Raw genomic sequence first — 18836 nt, 5'->3', positions numbered from 1 at the left:
CAACTTAGACTTTCAGTTCTAAAATACAGTATAGAAATGCTTGAATAACTGACAGTGGGCTTTGCAGAGACAATTTTTCCACATGGATACTATAGCTTTCGACTTTAGACTTACACAGATGTGTCAAGAGGCTATGAAGCCAGAAGACATTTTGAAATTAATGGTTTCATCTTCCTCATGGGAACATTGTAAAAATATTATTCCGCTTACAAACTTTCAACAAATGGAAGGGTGCATCCATTTTTATTATTAGAACAATGAAAACAAAAAGCATTGCATTTTGTGATATGAAAGTAGTTTGTAAAAAGACAACAAAAGACTATTGAAACTAGTGAGGAAAACAAACATGTTCTGCTTTTTTGCAACACATTCATCATTCTAGGAGCAAACAAATATATCATAGTGAACAAATGACTCCTAATGGATCTTTTTATAGGATTATTGTATCCTTTTCCTTGAATGTGTTGGTCTTTTATTTCACTTGTTGCAATCTACATGATATACTGGTTTCAAACTTTGGCACAATTTTTTTCAGTACACAAAACAGACATCATTCCCAAAGAAAGTATGTCACATAGAAGTAAAAATGACATTAACATGCACCTATCCCACTGCATAACGTGGAGGTATATATAGGCAATTCAAAAGTCACTTCATGCGTTCAATCTGTATGTAAATTTCACTGAGGATTATTAAGCACCTTAGGGAAGTTAAAAATGGCAGTGCAGTGACTGTTATCTTTGCACAAATAGAAAAAAAAATCCTCATTTCTTCACCTGTTACAGGCCTTGGAGGCAAACATGACAATGGTAATGAATTTTTCTCCGGGAAAGAAAACTGTAAACTCACAAAGTACACATTGCATTAAAGTAGATTAAACATTCACCCACATCTCTGGTTTCCATCATTAGGAAAGGGCAGGGCTGTCACTCAGCCACTGCCAAGCTAGAAGGAAAAGCCCTGGGGTGCTGTTACCGTGGTATCCCCATGGGATGTTACTATGCTTCCTCTGATACCCAAGAAAGGATGCTTACATTCAGGCAGTTCGCTTTTAATTATTAATATACTTTAGAGAAAATGGAATCTCCACAAAACCACATCAGAATACAGTATGGAGAAAGGCAACAATCAGTAGTTAAGTGGTACATTTTACATTTACCTGAAAAAGACTTCACAATATTACAATATAAGCACGGATTCTTTTTATTACTTGCCTACCCATGGCCTTGGGTGAAGGTCCTGAAGGACATTTACACAAGCTTTCTTTGAGGTTTAAATCAACAACAGCCTCAGGCCTGTAGAGGATGGTCAGTTGAGGCTTACGTTTGCCAGTTAAGCCTTTTAAATCAGGTCTCCAGGTGATGACATCTTAGAAACACCCAGGGAACCTATTGGATTCCACCTCTCACGGATTGAACTACTGTAGGAGGCCCAGACCTCAGTCCATTGGTGGCACAACCTTTCCAGATCAGGGAGCTTTAAAAATTGCTTTTACATAGGGTAGTGCCATGTGAGTGCAATATGAACAACTGCGTTTTATTTTTTTAATTCATTCTGTCACAATTTTTTCAATAGTTTTCATATGTTCATTATTTTTAAAGTGGCATGCTCACGTAGCTGAAAGATCAGCGCCATGTTTATCTTCTCAGAATAAAAGCAGCACAATGATATTCATAGTAAAAATACTGCAATATGTAAGATTTGTACTGTCAACATGCCAAATACATTACGAACAATATATCCAAATTTAAAAATACTTTAGAAAATGTACAATGTATTAACATTACTTTATATAAAACAGGAAGCACTTTTAAGAACAATACAGACTTTAACAAATGCCTGCCTATGGCAAGTCATATTAACCAAAGTGTTTTAATCCCTAATATTACCAATAGATATTTTGGGGTTACCAGTCTCCTGAAGTGAGGCTAATTTTCATTTCTGTGCCAAAGAATACAGAGGTGGCACATTTATCTTAGCGATTAAACATTCACCATAATTTTCTGTTCTTTAACTTTTCAAAGCTTTTATATATTTTAATCACCCACTGTCACATAATTATCTGCTAACATTTAATTACCATTCATGACTTGCTTAATGTTGGCATCAAGACTTAAGAATTCAGTCAGGTTCCTGTGGCCTGACCTTACTGTCTTGAGCTCTACATTAATTTATAACCAGTAATTAAATCAATTAAGACAGCAATGCAGGTCACGCATTCTGTATTAGCCTGTATCTATGCATGTCAGCTTTTCTCTTTTAATTTCAGCTCCTCACATTTTATAGATAGAGCTTCCCCTAAAAAGATTCATTTTAGAGAAAAATGTCATGTGATGTATGACTGCGTATTTGTGCGGGAGGGGGAGCTGAATTTTAATCAATCAATTTTCAGATGAATGTTAGACGTCTGTTGGACTTAGCACTAAGTGACCATACTGAACCACTCAAAAATACTGACTACTAAGAAAAGCCAGAAAAGTACAAACGCAAAAATGCCCGTCACAGCGTTGTTAAGCAAAACGTCAGGTTATGTTAAGTTTTAACTGAAGAGGAAATCAGAACAGTGGAGACCGAACAGCAATCATTACATTGACCAGGAGTCGAGTTCACAGATACCTAGTAGCTTCCACTCCAGGTTTCCTTGGAAGGGAGCACTGACACTTGAGCTTAGCAAGATGAGTAAGACGTCCTGGAAACATGAGAAAAATGATGGATGATAGTGTCCAACTGCTGTTGCCCTCTCCCACAATTTGTTCCCACAATTTATTTTATTTATTTGCACTCCTTACCTCATAGGAAATACCCACCATGTCCCCGTAATAATACTGAATGAAAAAGAGAGAAACAAAACAAGCTACAAGTTCATTCACTCCTTGCACGTGCAACATTCACCTGTTAAGATAACCGTTTAACACCAGAGGTCAGCAAAAAAAATGATAACCTTGCTTCAGTGCTGCTTTCCACTAGTCAGGTAAGAGAGTTACTTCAGTTGATGTCACAATGCTCCCGTCATAGCCTGCGTTTGTGAACCAGTTTTCACAACTGGCAACCATTCACTGAGTTTGAAGTCAAAAGAAATAGCTATGTACAATTTAACAGGACAGCCCATTCAGGAATAATGTACAGTTTTACTGACAATGCAAAGTTTAGGACATGATGTTTAGGTATGATTTTTGTTCAGTTTCCTTTAAATTAACTCATAAGTTAATTATATTAAAATGTTGGTGCTTAAACAGGTTTTAAATGCTGTTATTTTCAAAACAAGTGGAAAACTATAATGACATCTACAGTTTGAGCGTGATCAGGTTAGATGTTAAATGTTTCAATAGATGCTTTTATACCAGACACCCTAATTAGAGCAGACTGTCAGTACACTTCACTGTAAGAAAGTGTTAAAGTGTAAGCACTTTTAAAAGCAGAATTATCTTCTGTGAATTCCCTCAGCAAACAACATTACACCCTCAAATATAAGCAATTAATGAAGAGAATTAATGGTTTTAGTAAGTAAACCATCTGCTGCTGAAGGTGTAAATTACTTATTGGTTAGGATTTAACTCACAATTCACAATTTACTTCACATAAAGGTCAAATACACTGTTAAAGTTATTTTTAGACTGAACACATTTCAAATTTTTAACAATAGGACAGGTTACACTAACGCATGCAAACACAGTTTGTAATGGAAAGTTACAGTGATTTCTCTGACACACAAAAAGGACAGGGTGTTAGAAAGTCTGATTTTAAAGTGGATTCATCTTTCACCAAATGACCATCCGCCACTTCTGTAGTTGCAAGATAATTCTTAAAGGTTCTCAGAGATTGTCATATGTTGCTATGTAAATTCCTCTTTCCAACTTATCAACCTTTGCATTTTCACTTCCCAAGTCACGGCAAGAAAAAACAGGTTCTTAAAGTCCAAACTCAATAGTGGAATGGTGAAAAACAAATTCAGTCTGTGCCATTATAAAAGTTCTTGGAAAAGACAGGTCAGCAAGCACTGCTAAACATTTACTGAATTACATGAAATTAACTGACTGTACTTGCACAGCCTTTTTCTGATTATTATACGGATCAACCATTTTCAACTTTCAACAGACGATGTTCTGAACTCACAGGATGACATACAAATTTTAAATACTATTCCCTCTAAAAAGCCCCCATACAAACAAAATACTGAAATATCAGAGATCTCACTAGTCATTGTACTAAATACAATAATCTCATAAAGCCTTTGTTATTGACTGCTTTAAATTAAATGTGTCAGATCTTCTGTCTCCTGAAGGAATAACTGCTGACATTCTGTTGCAACGTACAAGATCACTGGACACTGCAATTAGTGATAATTGGCTTTAAAGGGCAAAAGGTTTAGAATGCTGCTCTGTTGTATTCATTTTTAAAAACCGGACTCTAATAAAGAGAAAGATGCTGTCTTTGGTTATAATTCAGAAAACGAGAGAATCAAGAATTCTTAAAATCTTTACGTGGGACTTTTAATCAGGAAGATATAAATAATGAGAATGGTAATTCCTTACATTAATATACTGTTTTTCATCCCAAAGGATCTCGAAGTGCTTTATACATAGAGGGAGACTCATTTCATCCACCACTAAAGTGCAGTACATATAGCACAAATGCCTTGGTTAACTGATTAGAAGCCTTATTCAATCTATAGTCAAACATATTCACCTTTAACATGTTGGCTTTATAGATACATTATCTTTTTAACATTTATTTGCCCTGAAAATACCACGCATGTAAGGTAGATACTACTAGTTTACCTCTATAAGAGTTGCCCTCTACCCTTACAGAGGTAAATGAGTTTCTTTACTTTTTAACTAATTTCTCTAGCAGTGATAAAACTCTGTTCCTAACCTTAATTGTTCTGTATTGTGTCATTTAACTGCATTTCCCAACTGTCCAGTTCCCTGAATGACCCTTCTGTTCTGTTCTTCCACCTGAGCTTGCTCGGTTCCTGGTAAAGAAGCACTGATGTCGAACCACTGATACACATGAACTGCACTTTGTTCCCCGCCTAACATGCAGTACAGTAGTGCAAATGCAGAATTCCCTGTACACCAAGACTAACACAGTATTCCTGCACTCAAAACAGTAAGTTTGAGCAGTCAATTAGACTTAATTATAGGTTATTTTCAAAATGATCTATCCCAATTACGGTTTCACATGTTTAAAGGAAATTGTGGCTACATGCAGAGCGAAATATGAATTACAGATACAGCGAGTTTTATCAAGATGCATATTCAAAGCAAAGCAAGGCTTTTTATTTTTAGGCACTACATTGTATATTATACTTTGAAGACACATGGGAATACTCAAAAACGTTTCTTTCCAACAGAAAAGAAACTAAGTGAGCGACACATCTTTTGTTATTGATCTATGTAACACATCTGCCCTTAAGGTAAACAATAACAATTTGAAAACATTTTCATCTTGCTTTTAAGTCTGCCATGTGTTGGCCGATCTTAATTGGAGTTATGTTGAATTTAGTGTTGCTAACATGAATTAAACACGACCAGAAGAGAAATTGCAGTGCTGGCTGGACAGAAGAAATTGACTTTCATTTGTACACACACCCTTAGAGTACAGTATGCTATATACAGGGAAAATGATCCCAAACTCCATCTCAAGGAAAGATTAAACACTGTCATTTACCAGGTTGGTGACACACTACTCAGTCGGTAACTTGTGACAGGGACCATATTTCATACGCTGTGAGCTAGCAAGAAACTGGCTAATACTGCTTTGTCTTTCCAACAACATGATTTTCGGCTGTGAAATATATAATGAGAACCAGGAACAATGTCAGTAGTCTTTCTGTTGTTTTTCCACTAAGAAACTGACTGAATTGCTTTAATTGCAAAGAAAAGAACAATAAACAAGTTACCGCAATATTACAGAAAAAAGCTTATACTATCATTTATGGTATTCTGATTGTATCTCATCGAGTCCAGACCTATTCCAAAGAGAACAGTAAGGGGGACACCTGATTCTTTCATCATCATACCGATTCCTGATTTTAAAAATAGGAAAAACTGTAGCAAAGTCACAAACTGATGTTGATGGCTAAAACACCAGATCAAGGCATTAGGCAAACTTAATAATGACCAACATTCTTTCCTCCTAAATAGATGGACTTTCAAATCAACCAGGTTTGTATGACAGGACAAGCTCAAGGAGTTTAATCTGTGTCAATTCACAGCATTCAGGGCATGTATAAAACAACAACCAATACTGTGGTCAAGTACCTTACTATTGTATACGATAAGATTGAATTACATTTCTTCATTGTACTAACTGAACTAATCCTACCATTAATCATGAGACTGAAACAGGAATGAGACTGTAAGGAATCCATTTTCTTAAAGATTTGTCTTTAGAGATTTCAATAAGACTTCCATGAAATTCAGGATAGTGTAAAAAGTAAACATTGCTTAAGGTTTAAAAGGATTTTGCATTATATTTTAAAATTATATTTTGAATTCAGGCTTTATAATTTCTTAAAGAAATAAAACCACATGATTGCAAGAGACAATTATAAGCATATTTTATTAACACTGTCAAGCACATACAGTATAATTCTTATTTTTAGTGTTGACCTACATATGCTTTATGACAGAAGTGATTGAGTGCAGCCCCTTAATGGTGGTCTAATGGTATATCATTCCAGATTTCTCAAACTTATAACATACTGTACCAGAATTATTCAAGGTCTTTATATTGTAACAATCAATTGTTTATCCCAAGGGGCAAAAGCACTACTGCCAAGAATGAGTTAACAGCATGTACAGCAGATACAGACAAACCCCAATAATGATTCAGATAAAGCAAGACTGTAAAACTGAAAGTTGCCTTAACTTGCTTGATTTGATGGACGACTGCCTGGACATACTGATGAGGAATTCAGAACACCCCTATAATAAACCAAAGGCCTGTGAAAGTGATGGTGGTGGAGGGCTGTGAGCATGGTAAACCCTTGGAAATAATGGTCTAAAGACCAAAATGTTTCCCCATCTAGACAGCAATAAGCTTGTCCTTCTCCTGAACATTATGAACTCCCATTAAATTGTTCAGCACCTTAGAAAAAACAACAGCTGCAAGATAACGGTCAAAACTATCTCCGGGAACCTACTGTATGTGATAATCAGTCTCCTGAAATTTGGAGACTTTAAAAACAAATTTCCACATACGAATATGACTGAGAAAAAAAAAAAGTCATTTTGCATCACATGTTCTAGATGAAAACCGCTCCAGGGTCAATGGGTAAAACAACCAAAATACTTACGGCTGGCACCAGCAGCTTTTTGACTTCCTCTACAGCCCTTTTCAGTTTGATTTCAGCTCTGTTCTGGGCATCTTCCACAGTGATTAATACATGTAGATCTTCGTTTAGGTGCTCCCAGTTCGGCTTCCCTCGGTTTTGTTCTTCCTTAAATGGTCAAGAAAAAGACAAATATAAATTAGGCTAAAATAGATTAAGAAGTATCTAACCAGTTATGCAGGACATTAAACTACTTTGTCCTCGTGTACATTTTTAAAGGCTGTTTACTTTCCGATACATTCTATCATTTTCATTTCTTTTACTCTGGTATACTGTAATATGACTCATTGTGAAGCCCATTTGAAGTGGTGCTCACCAAGCAAAAAGCCTCCCATAAAAGAAAACTGATTGATTGTTGTAAAGGTTCAGTGTGTCATCTGTGGAGGCTAAAAAATAAATCACAAAGGAGATGCGCAAAGTGCTTGGTCTCAAGACAGTGGATGATAGACAGACTCTCCTGATAAACCATTGAAAACAAGAGACTCCACGTGAAGTCGAGATCTGAATGAGCTGGAACACATCCTCATCATCTTCTTGAGGGCAAAGGTGTTGCTCAAAGTTCTTTTTTGAACATCTGAGGCTGACTTCTTTGTTACAGGCAAAATCTCAGATCATTATTACTGAACACCAACTCGCAATACTGTTGGTTTTGAGCTCAATAACCTCCTATGACAAAACTTCAAACCAAAAACAGTCCATTGCTTCATGTTTAAAAGTCTAAAAGAAGTCACTATTTCATCAAAGTTATTTTTAAAATGATGTTTCAAATAGCAGTTACTCTTTCCGCCACATTCTAACAGGAACTGCAAGTGTGCACTATGCTACCATTTAATCTAGGACAAAAGTATCTGCCAAAAGATGTTTTCAGTGATTTTTGGTTCACTCAGCTTGTCAGTGTGAAAGCTTCTTCATTTGTGCTTCCATCACACCCACACACACTAATTATCATTTTTGAACAATTGCTACCCAGGATTCTTGGGGAAAAGTAATGGGCTGTGCTTCTGGGTGTCAAGAGTGCTGCGTTGCTTTTTCATTCTATAGACCGCCTGTGGAGTCTGCAAGTCAACACTAGTGCTGTGATGTAATGCTGCTCTTTTCCTATAGTCGAGTTCTCAAAGGAAGGTCCTAAAATGATCAACCTAGCCTCACAGTTATGTATCCAGACACTCCTTGTACATATTAGTGCAGGCCAAAGAATTTCAGTATCTCCAGCGACTTTTGCCTTCAAAAACGTTGTGGGGTGTGGGGAAAGAAACTGTTGTCATAAATTAAAAATAAGCTTAATTTTGTGAGATGCAGCATTCAGAATATACTGTGGAGAAATGTAGTTAACAGGCAATGAACACAAGCTGCATTTTCAATTTTCAAGAGTAGAGTTTCAAATCCAGACTGTTGTGCAGAAAGATAATACAGCAGCCCACACTTGGGAGTAGCAGAGATTCAAGTGAAACAACAGGTTGCAGAGAGACATGACAAAGACTGATATGGCTGAATAGGACTGCAAACACAAGACAAACTCTGCATCTCTTCTTTGTACTCTAATGTGTCCAACTCTGAACAATGTCTTCTCACTCTTTCCCACACCGTTTCTAGGTTTTACAGCTGTGCTGGACCGACAGGCATAAAAACCTTTTCTTCTGTCTCTATGCAGAGCTGTGCCGAGTTTCATTTCCTCAAACCGAACTCTTTTCTCTGTGATCTTAAAACATCAAATGGCAGCACTTTTAGAGAATGCACACATCTAAAAGTAAAATTGAATAAATACAAAATAAAAATGGAGAAAAAAATGCTTTTAAGAAAGATGCCTGAAAAGCACTAAACAAATTTCAATGGAAAGAAAGGGGGCTGTATTTAAAAGGCCCCACATTTATATGCTGGGCACTGGTCCAAACCTATTCAACTGGAAAAACTATATGTAAGATTTAATAGGCAAAGTTCAAAACTGAAGCAAAGTTCCCTCTAGGGATCCTCCCATCATCTTCTTTTCACTTACATTTTTTGGTATTTGCTTTAGCTTTTTCTCCTATTAAATCCTCATCTCCTCACGGAAGACCTTTGCTCAGGTCAACACACTGACCTCTCCAATAACACCTCTAGCAGTTACTTCTGCACCTAAGAAACTGTTCTACCTGCAGAAAACCCTGTTCATTACTAGGCTCCACTTTCCTATAGGTAGAGTACAAAAACTGTTTGCCCACAGATTTGGAAATTTCAACTTTAAAATCATTTAATGCTTTTCTAGCGGTTTGAACTTTACTCTTTTTAAAAAACTGTAATGATTATGTAAATGGACTCCTATGTACTTGAATATTTTCAAAGCAATACCTTAAAAATAATTAATGTTCAGTTTGTTTTCAAGTTTTGTTAATTGTCATGTTCATTGTGAATGTTTGATTAATTGTGTACTACATCAATGTTTTACCTAAACATATTAGGATATTAGTTCAAAAATACTGTAAAAATGGTCATAATGACAATACTGGTATTGATAAACTAAATGAAGTGATTCAATCCAACTGAAATGCTGGCAATGTTTTTCTACTACTTAAATTGTTGGTTGAAGCTGCAAAGAACACATTCTAGTGGTGGAAGAGCTGTGCATTATATAAACCATCATATCCATCACAGTCTAGGTGACATATAAAATAGCTGTAATTATAGTAATGATCATCACAAAATGCAACTCCAACAGTTAATGAAACAAAGAATGAGATTTTTTTATAATTAGACATAAAATGGAACATGAGCTACTGCCTTGCTAAGAAAGATTTACAATAAAGCACTAATTATTTGTTTGAACAACACAAGGAGAGCTGTAACTTGAAGCATCATGACACACTGATTATCCTAACCCCCGCTGATGAACTGCTATAACTGCATCTCTCATAGAGCACATTATCTGCAAGTTCTTCTCCCACTGTGCACCTGATGGTGACTACCCAGGCAGAGAACTGTGGGAAATAATACATGAATAAACCCAGCATGCAGGCAAAACCGAAAGCACTTAAGTCACCTTTGAATAGAGTTCATATTCTAAGTGTTTACTAAAGAATCACATTGCACTTCTATTTATTAGTAACATTTTTAACAGCAGCCACAAAGTTAGTCATAAATGCCATTTGGCTTCTCCATATTATGCATTATGCATTCTAAATTTACCTCTCATTTTAAGTGAACATGGTCTTTCACAAAAGTCTTTGTCTGCAAAGCTCCATAATAAACATATTGTATATTTGTTAATTAATATGCAAGAAATGCCTATAATTTGCAGAAATGTTATTACAGTATCCCATGTAAAATGTCTGATATCTCCTGCTCATATCGTCAAACTACTGTATTTCCTAAAGGACTGAAACACTTTAAGAGCAAATCATGACGTTTAAAGCAGTGCATTAGTATATTCTTCGGACTTCCATTTCATTATAACTTTTAAATATGCCTTAATGTTAAGAGACAGAGTTTTAGGATTCAGACAAACAGGTTGTCTTTGTGTATTGTTTAAATAATTTGTGGCACATATTAAATTCGTCTTGGTTAGGTAATTAAACTAATAAAGCAACGAACCACTAATTAACTATAAAAAAGTGAATAGTGATGCAGAACAAGTTGACCAATCCTTAACAGTGGGTTGGTCACTTCAAATAAACTATCTTTACAACGACTCATAGAAGAAAAAAATAATTTAGAGTCTAGGCTGGAAATTTTCATTTAAAAATGCAAACACAAACAGATCTTGTTAATCTTTTGCATCTTGTCATATGCAAACCCTTTACTCAAATAGAGTTAATAATGCATTCTGCTGATCAATACTAAGGTAATTTTCCTACACTATTATAATCAATCAATACCATTAGGAAAATTGACAAAAACTAATGCCTGTTGGCCACTTCCACTCTGAGCAGTTGAAACGCAAAATGTCATCTTAAAGCAGCCAGGAATAAATCACTCTGCACACAAGACAACATTTTAAAGGATTTCAGCTGTGACATCAATACACTACTAAAAATACATTTGGATACGATTAACAGTATCTTTGATTTCAATCACACTTACTACCCAAGATAAAAATTTCCCTTCAATGGGTCAAGGACATTTTTGCCTTTGTAAATACAGTAAGGACCAGCCAGGCTCAACTGAACATTGCGACAAACTCGGAAAAATAAAAAATTACCATAAAACTCATACATTTCTTACTCTCTCTTTTACACACAAGTATTTTAAAGCCAAGGGAATTTTTTTATTACAAATAACATTAATTTTCCATTTTATCATAATAATTTCCTACATACTATAAAAGGACAGAGGTACAACAAAGGGAATCTATCTTGTTTCTTTAAAAATGCCTAATTTCCACCTGGGATTTTTATTTGAAAAAAGGGGAATGTGACAAGTATCTTTTTTCTATGCCACATCTCCTTTGTACCAGTTTCACTGGTTTTGTTCCACAAACAGCTCTGTGCTTCATGAATGCAGGAGATCCCTGTGTTATCAGAACGGAAGGAAATAATAAGAATAAATCAAGAAGTTAGAGTGAAATTAGCAATGTGTTAAATTTAACAAGCTTCTCTAGCAGTGAAAAGTGTACTTCAGAATACTTCTGAATAAGCAGCAGGTAGGCTTTAAGATGTTATCTTTCTACAAGTAGAATGTACTACAGTACCTGCTACATACTGTATCTGCTTCAGATGGAATTATTTGCTCTGTCTCAGTCAAGAACAAAGGCTGTCAGTCTAATACTATAGATACTGTATCTGATGAGGTTGAGATTATCAGGGAATGTTAATCAGAACAAAATTCCGACCTTCATAATAATATATACCGTATACAGTATATAAATCTACTAAATACCTTTAAATGAAAATATGAGCCTGTATAAACAGCACAGGGTTTTAATACTTGTACCAGATGCAAAACAAGAAACTGAAAGTTAGATTGAAAAAGCAACTTCCTTGTTTTTCTTACTCAAAATCATGTAAAAAAAAACCCATTCTGTAATTTTCATACTTGTGTACAACAAAATTGCCCTTAAGACATCTTAATTGAATTTGTCATAAAAACCCAAGAATAATTTAGAGCTATTATAGCAGATAACAGGAAACACTTAAGAGATTTGCATTTATAAGAAAGAAAAACTATTCTACATAAAACAAAGACTTTGTTCATGCTGCTTTGCTCATTAAAACCATCAAACCTAATTATTTTAAAGATAGGACATTTTAAAAGCTTATCAAACCTTTTTCAAGAGTACAGTAATACCAAGTTTGTTTTTTAATTTTAAGGAGTCTTAAAACTGTTATTTGCAATCAAGCTAATTGTAATACTGTACTTATTATTGCCAATAAATCCAATGATGGATACCAATAATTGTTGATACCAAAAAAGTATGTGTTCCAAGAATAAATGCTATCCATGACACACCTTGTTAGCTTTTACTGTAAACCATGCATCATGGTAGAGACTGAGATTAATGCTTGCTGTATACGTATACGTTTTCAATTGTATTTTACAATTTTAGAATGTAGTCCTGGGACCTGAGAATCAGCAACATCTGTTATTTCCAGAAGTCTATCTGTCCTGATGGGAACAGATAACACTGGCAGGTACTAGTGATGCGTTTGTTCTTTAGGAAGGTGTTGACGTGGACATACAGTACAAAAAAAACTTTTCTGAACAAAAACAAAATATTTTCTGAAACTCTTTATCTGCTAGATTCCTTATCCCATCCCCTTAAGAGATAACAGTGCATATTACTTAAATATCTAACATATTTAAATAATAGCACTGCAAAGCATAACTATAATAAAAAAAACTACTTGTTATTAAACACATCACTTGTTTTTTTCTTCATTACAAAACCGTGACATACGATTATACATTTTGATAACTGGATAAAAAACATTTAAATGAAACAGAGAATTTATGATCTTCCACTTCTCATTTGCTTTCTTTTGACTGATGGCACCTCTGGAGAAATGTAATATATCTGAAACCACCCCCTCCTATTAGAAACAGTGAAGTCTTTGATCTATTCAATCCCTACGTGTGGGTTGCTACAAAGCAAAAACAAGAATATAATACTTTAACCATCAAAAACATTATTTTTACTCAGTATTTAAGAAGCCTTTATCACATCAGTTTTATTAATACATAATCAAGCTTGAAGCAAAAACCCACTGCCTAAAAAAACTTAGTACTAGGCTGTTACTATAAGAAGAAACAGGAAGGCATGTTTGATTTCTCATTCCCACAAACCATATGGACTGTTAAGAAAAAAAATCATTAATACCCCAGTACTGAAAGCTGTTAATCCCCAGTACCATTTAGCTCTGGGAACTACACTGCTCAAAATATGACAAGCCAGTTCCTGAAAGGAATTTGTCAGCAAAAATCTCTCGAGAAGCAAATATATGCACACATGTCACATAGCCCAGATGGTTACATAAAAACAGAAACATTATTAAAACTTCTATTCTCTGCATTTTTGCAACACTTACCATCAACAATTTTTCCTAAATGAGAAAAGATTTGTAAAAGATTTGAAGGTCTCTGCATGCAAATTAAGAAGGTTCCATGGATGTTTTCAAGTACTTAAAATGTTATTTCAGCACAACATCTTTTCAATCAATAGTTCTAATATGTGCTGTCACTGTAACAGGTCAGGTGCCAATAACAACACAGGTAAGAAATTCTGTGGGAATCCAGGATCAAGGGTGTTTCACTGATCTGATGAGAGAATCCTGAAATTACTTTTAGTGATGAGACCTCTGGAAACTAACAGATCCCTGATTCCAGAAGACACACTGCTAAGTTATCCTAAAGTGTCCAAATAAAGCATTTGAACAGTAACAATACTGGAAGAAGTAGAATAATATATCTGTTTTTTTTTGCAACGGTCAGATATGTCTACTGCCAAACTTAAACACTCAGACCATAATGACATGTGCAAACAATGTTTTTTCCAGGCTGCTGCTGGACCACATCATAAAAAACCCACAATCACATCTTGGTAATGGAGATTCATTTTTTTATTTCCTAGCCATAGATATTTCAAGGCTTTCATAGAGAAGCTACAGCAAACCCGTTACTAGACCAGCTGAAAGCAGCTCCCAGTGAAACACTCATGGCCGGGACAGTTAAGTGTTGTGGTCAGAGTTCATATGTAGAGAAGGAGCTGGCCTCTATGGTAGGCCTATGACTATTAACCTTTTCCCCCACTACTTACAAACAGCTCTGGGATGTTCACAGGCCTGACCACCACCCACTGCCTCTCTTACAGGGGCAGACTTCTTTAAGACCAGAGAGGGGATACAGCTGCTTTAACCATTTCCTTTTAGGCAATAATTAGAAAAGCTGTTCTCTTACTCAGCAGGAACTTAACCTCCCTGCTCATCAATGAGATTTAACAAAGAGGAAATTAAGAAGGTCCTCTTAAACCATTTGGGTAAATTCACATTACTAAGCCGGCCAGTCACTGAGAAGTAGACCTACTGTAAAACCTAGATGTACAGTACCTGCTTCTGATACATAAACCAGCACCACAAACACATTTGAGTTGTGATGGCTGTATTCCCCATGTACTTCCTCAGCAATGCTACTTACTTTTTGTCTTGAGAATGAGATTGACGGCTCCAAAGATTCACACTCAGTTAGAAAAGGAATAAAAGCTTAAGGAAATAATGAATTAGCCCAATGGGGCATAACACACACAGTAATGTTCTGCATACAGTACTTCTTTACTCTTTGATTATTTTCAAAATGACTTGACATTAAAGAAACTGGGAAGAAATGCTGTCAAAGCTATTTGCCATTTATCATTACATTACATATTTTTACTGAACTTGAATTGCATTCAAGTACACTGCCGGAAAGGAAAGAAACTTTTCTCAAAACTGCTTGTGAATGAGATTTGGCACCAGATTCAACTCTCTGTGAATTTAAATGATCGACTGTAACAAAATAGATATGCAAGGGGCTCTGTAGGCCAACCAATAAAGACAGCCAGTGTAGTTCAGACATCACGGGTCTGAATCTGAATTATACCATCTGAATCAGTATTGCCCAAACAGACATGTGCAACCGGTCAAGCAGCACTCTGGCTACTTGGGTTTGATTCAGTCAGGTTATCCTCAGATTCCCAAGCAAGTCCCCTGGGATTTGCCAGGCTCCTGGGGGCTTGCAGACCTGTGCTCCAATCAATACCAATTCTTTTCTAAGCCACGTTCTGACCTGCAGCATATCAAATGGCAAGTGGATCTGTTGGGGAGGTTCCAGAGGAAAGCACTTTGTATCACACTCATTCTCCTGTCCTAATACGAAGGTTGCGGTAATCACCCAAGTGGGTTAATAAATAGCCATGCAAAACTACATACTGTATGTACTTAAAAGCTGATGTGTGGTCAAAATTGCTTCTTTGCATACTAAAATACTAAAAAGGTATTTGTGCAGTTCTGTGGGAGTGGTTTAATTACTAAATGTGTACAAAGCAGCTCTTGCGTTGAGGAGCTATTGAAAACTCCCTGACACCGACTGTCCCTGGCTCTTGACCTCAGACCAGGGCAAGACTCCACTGCTCTCCTGCCAGGATCACTGTCAGTCACACACACTGCACCAGGGAGTCATTAGAATAATTTGCTCTTGCTTATCATTTCATACATTAACATTTTTCTTCTTCCCTGTGATTGCTTGTTTATTTCTTGTTATATTTATTCAGTATAAATAAAAGCATGGGGCCTGATGTTTATCTGGAGGATACTAGCACTTGTACTAAAACTAGGACTACATGAATGACGAAACTGGCTTCTAGGGAAACAGAGGCATAGATAATATAGCATTTTATTATAATCATATCTTTCGGCTTGATGAAAATAATTCTGAACTGATACAACTATTTAACCCCCAAATTCCTATGCGGAATAAGAGGAAGAGATAATCATTAGAGGTCAAGAGTGGGAAGCTACAGAAGAACAAGCAGAGGTTAATTCTGTGCTGAAAGGTAAAAAGAAAAAATAACTTTCTGCCACGGAACTTTCTTCAGGCATGCAATTACCAAAAGCATAAGCTAACACTATGACCCCATATGCATGCATCCAGCACTAGTCATTGTATCAGATGTCATCTGAATAAGAACACCTGGTACAAGTTTACATTTTACAAATGGTTAAAAAGCTTTTGCTGTCCATTGAGGCTAAAAACTGTAATGAAGCCAAGTTATGAAACACTGCAAAGAAAAAACACAGCACTATGCTGCTCTACCGCTGACTGACTATGATATAAGATAACACCAAGAGAGTGTGCTTCTTCATCATATTAGCACTCAAAGAAAAACAGTCCCATTCTGGCTGAGAGATGGGAGTGTAGCCCTCACGCTGAATCAGATCCCCACTCTTACACATTCATCTAAGCAGCAACTCAGTTGGCTACTGAAAGTACAACATGTATTAAAATGTTGAAAAGTACCTACTGTAGACTACTGGCTGCATCAAATGCAAGTAGCCCAGCAATGTTCAATACAAATAATATACAATACAAATTATATAAAAGTTATAATAATCATACAGTAGGTATACACAACTATTTGCTGAAGTCTACAATGATTGAAGTGTTTCCAGTTGCAGAATCTGTCACATTTTTTCTCAATTCTCTTCAAATGATTCCAAAATGGAAAAAAAAATCAGAACATTTTACACGCATCATTTAATGTAAAAATGCTCATGGACATTTTCTTCTAGTCATTTGTGATGCTTGCTGAAAAGAAACAGATAACAGATTGTAGAACTAATATGGCATTTTGATATATTGTAGAGGTAGTTTTGTATTTGCACTCCCTTAATTTGCTTGTTTTGAGTTTGTTGCGACAGACAGCGTGGAGGACTGTTCGAGAGAATATATGCTGCGTGTACTGGTTGCAAGCAGGGATGAACAGCATTGCGCGGATAACTCACAGACAGTGCTTGTCTCAGTGTTTTTCCAGCCACCATTCATTATCCATAATCTCAACCTTACTAAATAATTAAATATCTTTGTATCAGTCTGCACCTTATGTTTATAGTGTATTTAATCTAATACAATATTTGTTTCCATGGATTGCTGGAATATGATGACATCATCATCCTGCTCCTACACTGGTAAACGTTATTGGGAAATTTCAAGTGGCTGTCATACCAAAAACGTATATTTACCTTACAAATTATGAATAAAACTTCCAGGACGTGTTTAAAAAGCATAATCAAACTATCAGATAAAAAATATTGCTGCCACCTTTAACAACTTGGGGAAGATTAACAGCCTAGCTTCATATTAATATACTGTAGAATCATATTCATATTATCTTATATGTGCTGTCAACTCCAAAGATCTTCTAACTCGCACATGAAGGTGCATGCATTGTTACTTTCAAACATCTAGAAAAACCAATCAGAGGGAATTGCATCTAAGCTAAATGGTAATATACAGAGTCTGAATTTAGACTCTTTAGACAGTTTGTTTTTTAAGAAGTGACTGGCATGCACACATTTTCCCTTTACATATTTTTAAAAGACCCTGTCCTACCAGAAGAAGCAAAGATTCACCTAGAGAAGGTGAATAGAAATGCTTGCGTTTAAAGCCATTTATAAGGTGAAGAGCTTTGAACTATTTTATATATTTTTAACAACCATTACTTTGAGAAGTTTTTTTCATCTTTAAGGAACTCAGCACTAAGAGCACTTCCTAATGTTTTTTTTAGCTGCATGGACATCTTTCTCCAGACTAACACTTCAAATCCATGCAAAGTTTACAGTACATATTTATTTCATTTTCAGACAAAATTTTGTGAAGTTGAAAGATTAAAAGGAAATTGTCACTAAGAGGGGTTAAAAGGTGCTAGGTTCAGTGGAAGATGACAAAATGACACGTAATTCACAACACAGTCACTCGACTGGAATATTACAAGAGAGCTGTTCCTTTGAAACAGATCAGTAGGTTTCTGAAGTGAAGACAAATCCTGTAACAGCATTCGCTGGTATGGAGCAACTTTTTTTTAAAATCTGAACACCCATGAATGACTTTCTGAGAATTGACAGTCAGGAACCGAATGCCCTTTTTGATACCAATGTTTATCCTTTTACAAAGGTTGGGAGTGATACACAGATGAGTTAGTAGGCGCACCCTGCACTGATCCGTGTACTAACAGCCTCATGGCTGGAAACAAATTTTAAAAGGAAACAAATTTTAATTGGCTCAGTCTTCGGAAATATCCTGTTATATTTTCTTCAGATCACTTCTTTCCAGTTTATCCGATAAATGAGAAGCATTATCACTATTTTGTATTGGTTTTAATGGAGTACTTTCACTGGTGAGAGGACTAGTGCAGCACCATTACTTTGCATATCAAATAAAACAGGTAATTAACAGCTTTTCTGCCACAGTCCTTATCACTGTTACACACAGCGGCACAAAGTTCCCTGAACACCAGGGTTCTCCTACTGCTAAACAAAACTGACGTTTGAGGGTCACATTCATT

The 18836-nt window shown here is 35.9% G+C and overlaps 1 protein-coding gene across 5 annotated transcripts in view; it reads right to left on the bottom strand.

Moving 5' to 3' along the window:
- Positions 1-18836, bottom strand: part of LOC148820173 (KH domain-containing RNA-binding protein QKI) — a 127582-nt gene that overhangs the window by 38416 nt on the left and 70330 nt on the right. For all 5 annotated transcript variants that reach the window (XM_088933745.1, XM_088933743.1, XM_088933746.1 and 2 more), the window contains exon 4: positions 7301-7444. In XM_088933745.1, the coding sequence (XP_088789871.1) occupies positions 7301-7444 (144 nt within the window). The remainder of the gene's footprint in view (positions 1-7300; positions 7445-18836) is intronic.

Source organism: Atractosteus spatula, chromosome 15 (assembly GCF_055471065.1).
Source record: "Atractosteus spatula isolate fAtrSpa1 chromosome 15, fAtrSpa1.hap1, whole genome shotgun sequence".
Lineage (NCBI taxonomy): Eukaryota > Metazoa > Chordata > Actinopteri > Semionotiformes > Lepisosteidae > Atractosteus > Atractosteus spatula.
Note: the sequence above shows the minus strand (reverse complement) of the source record. Positions and strands in the feature narration are given on the sequence as shown.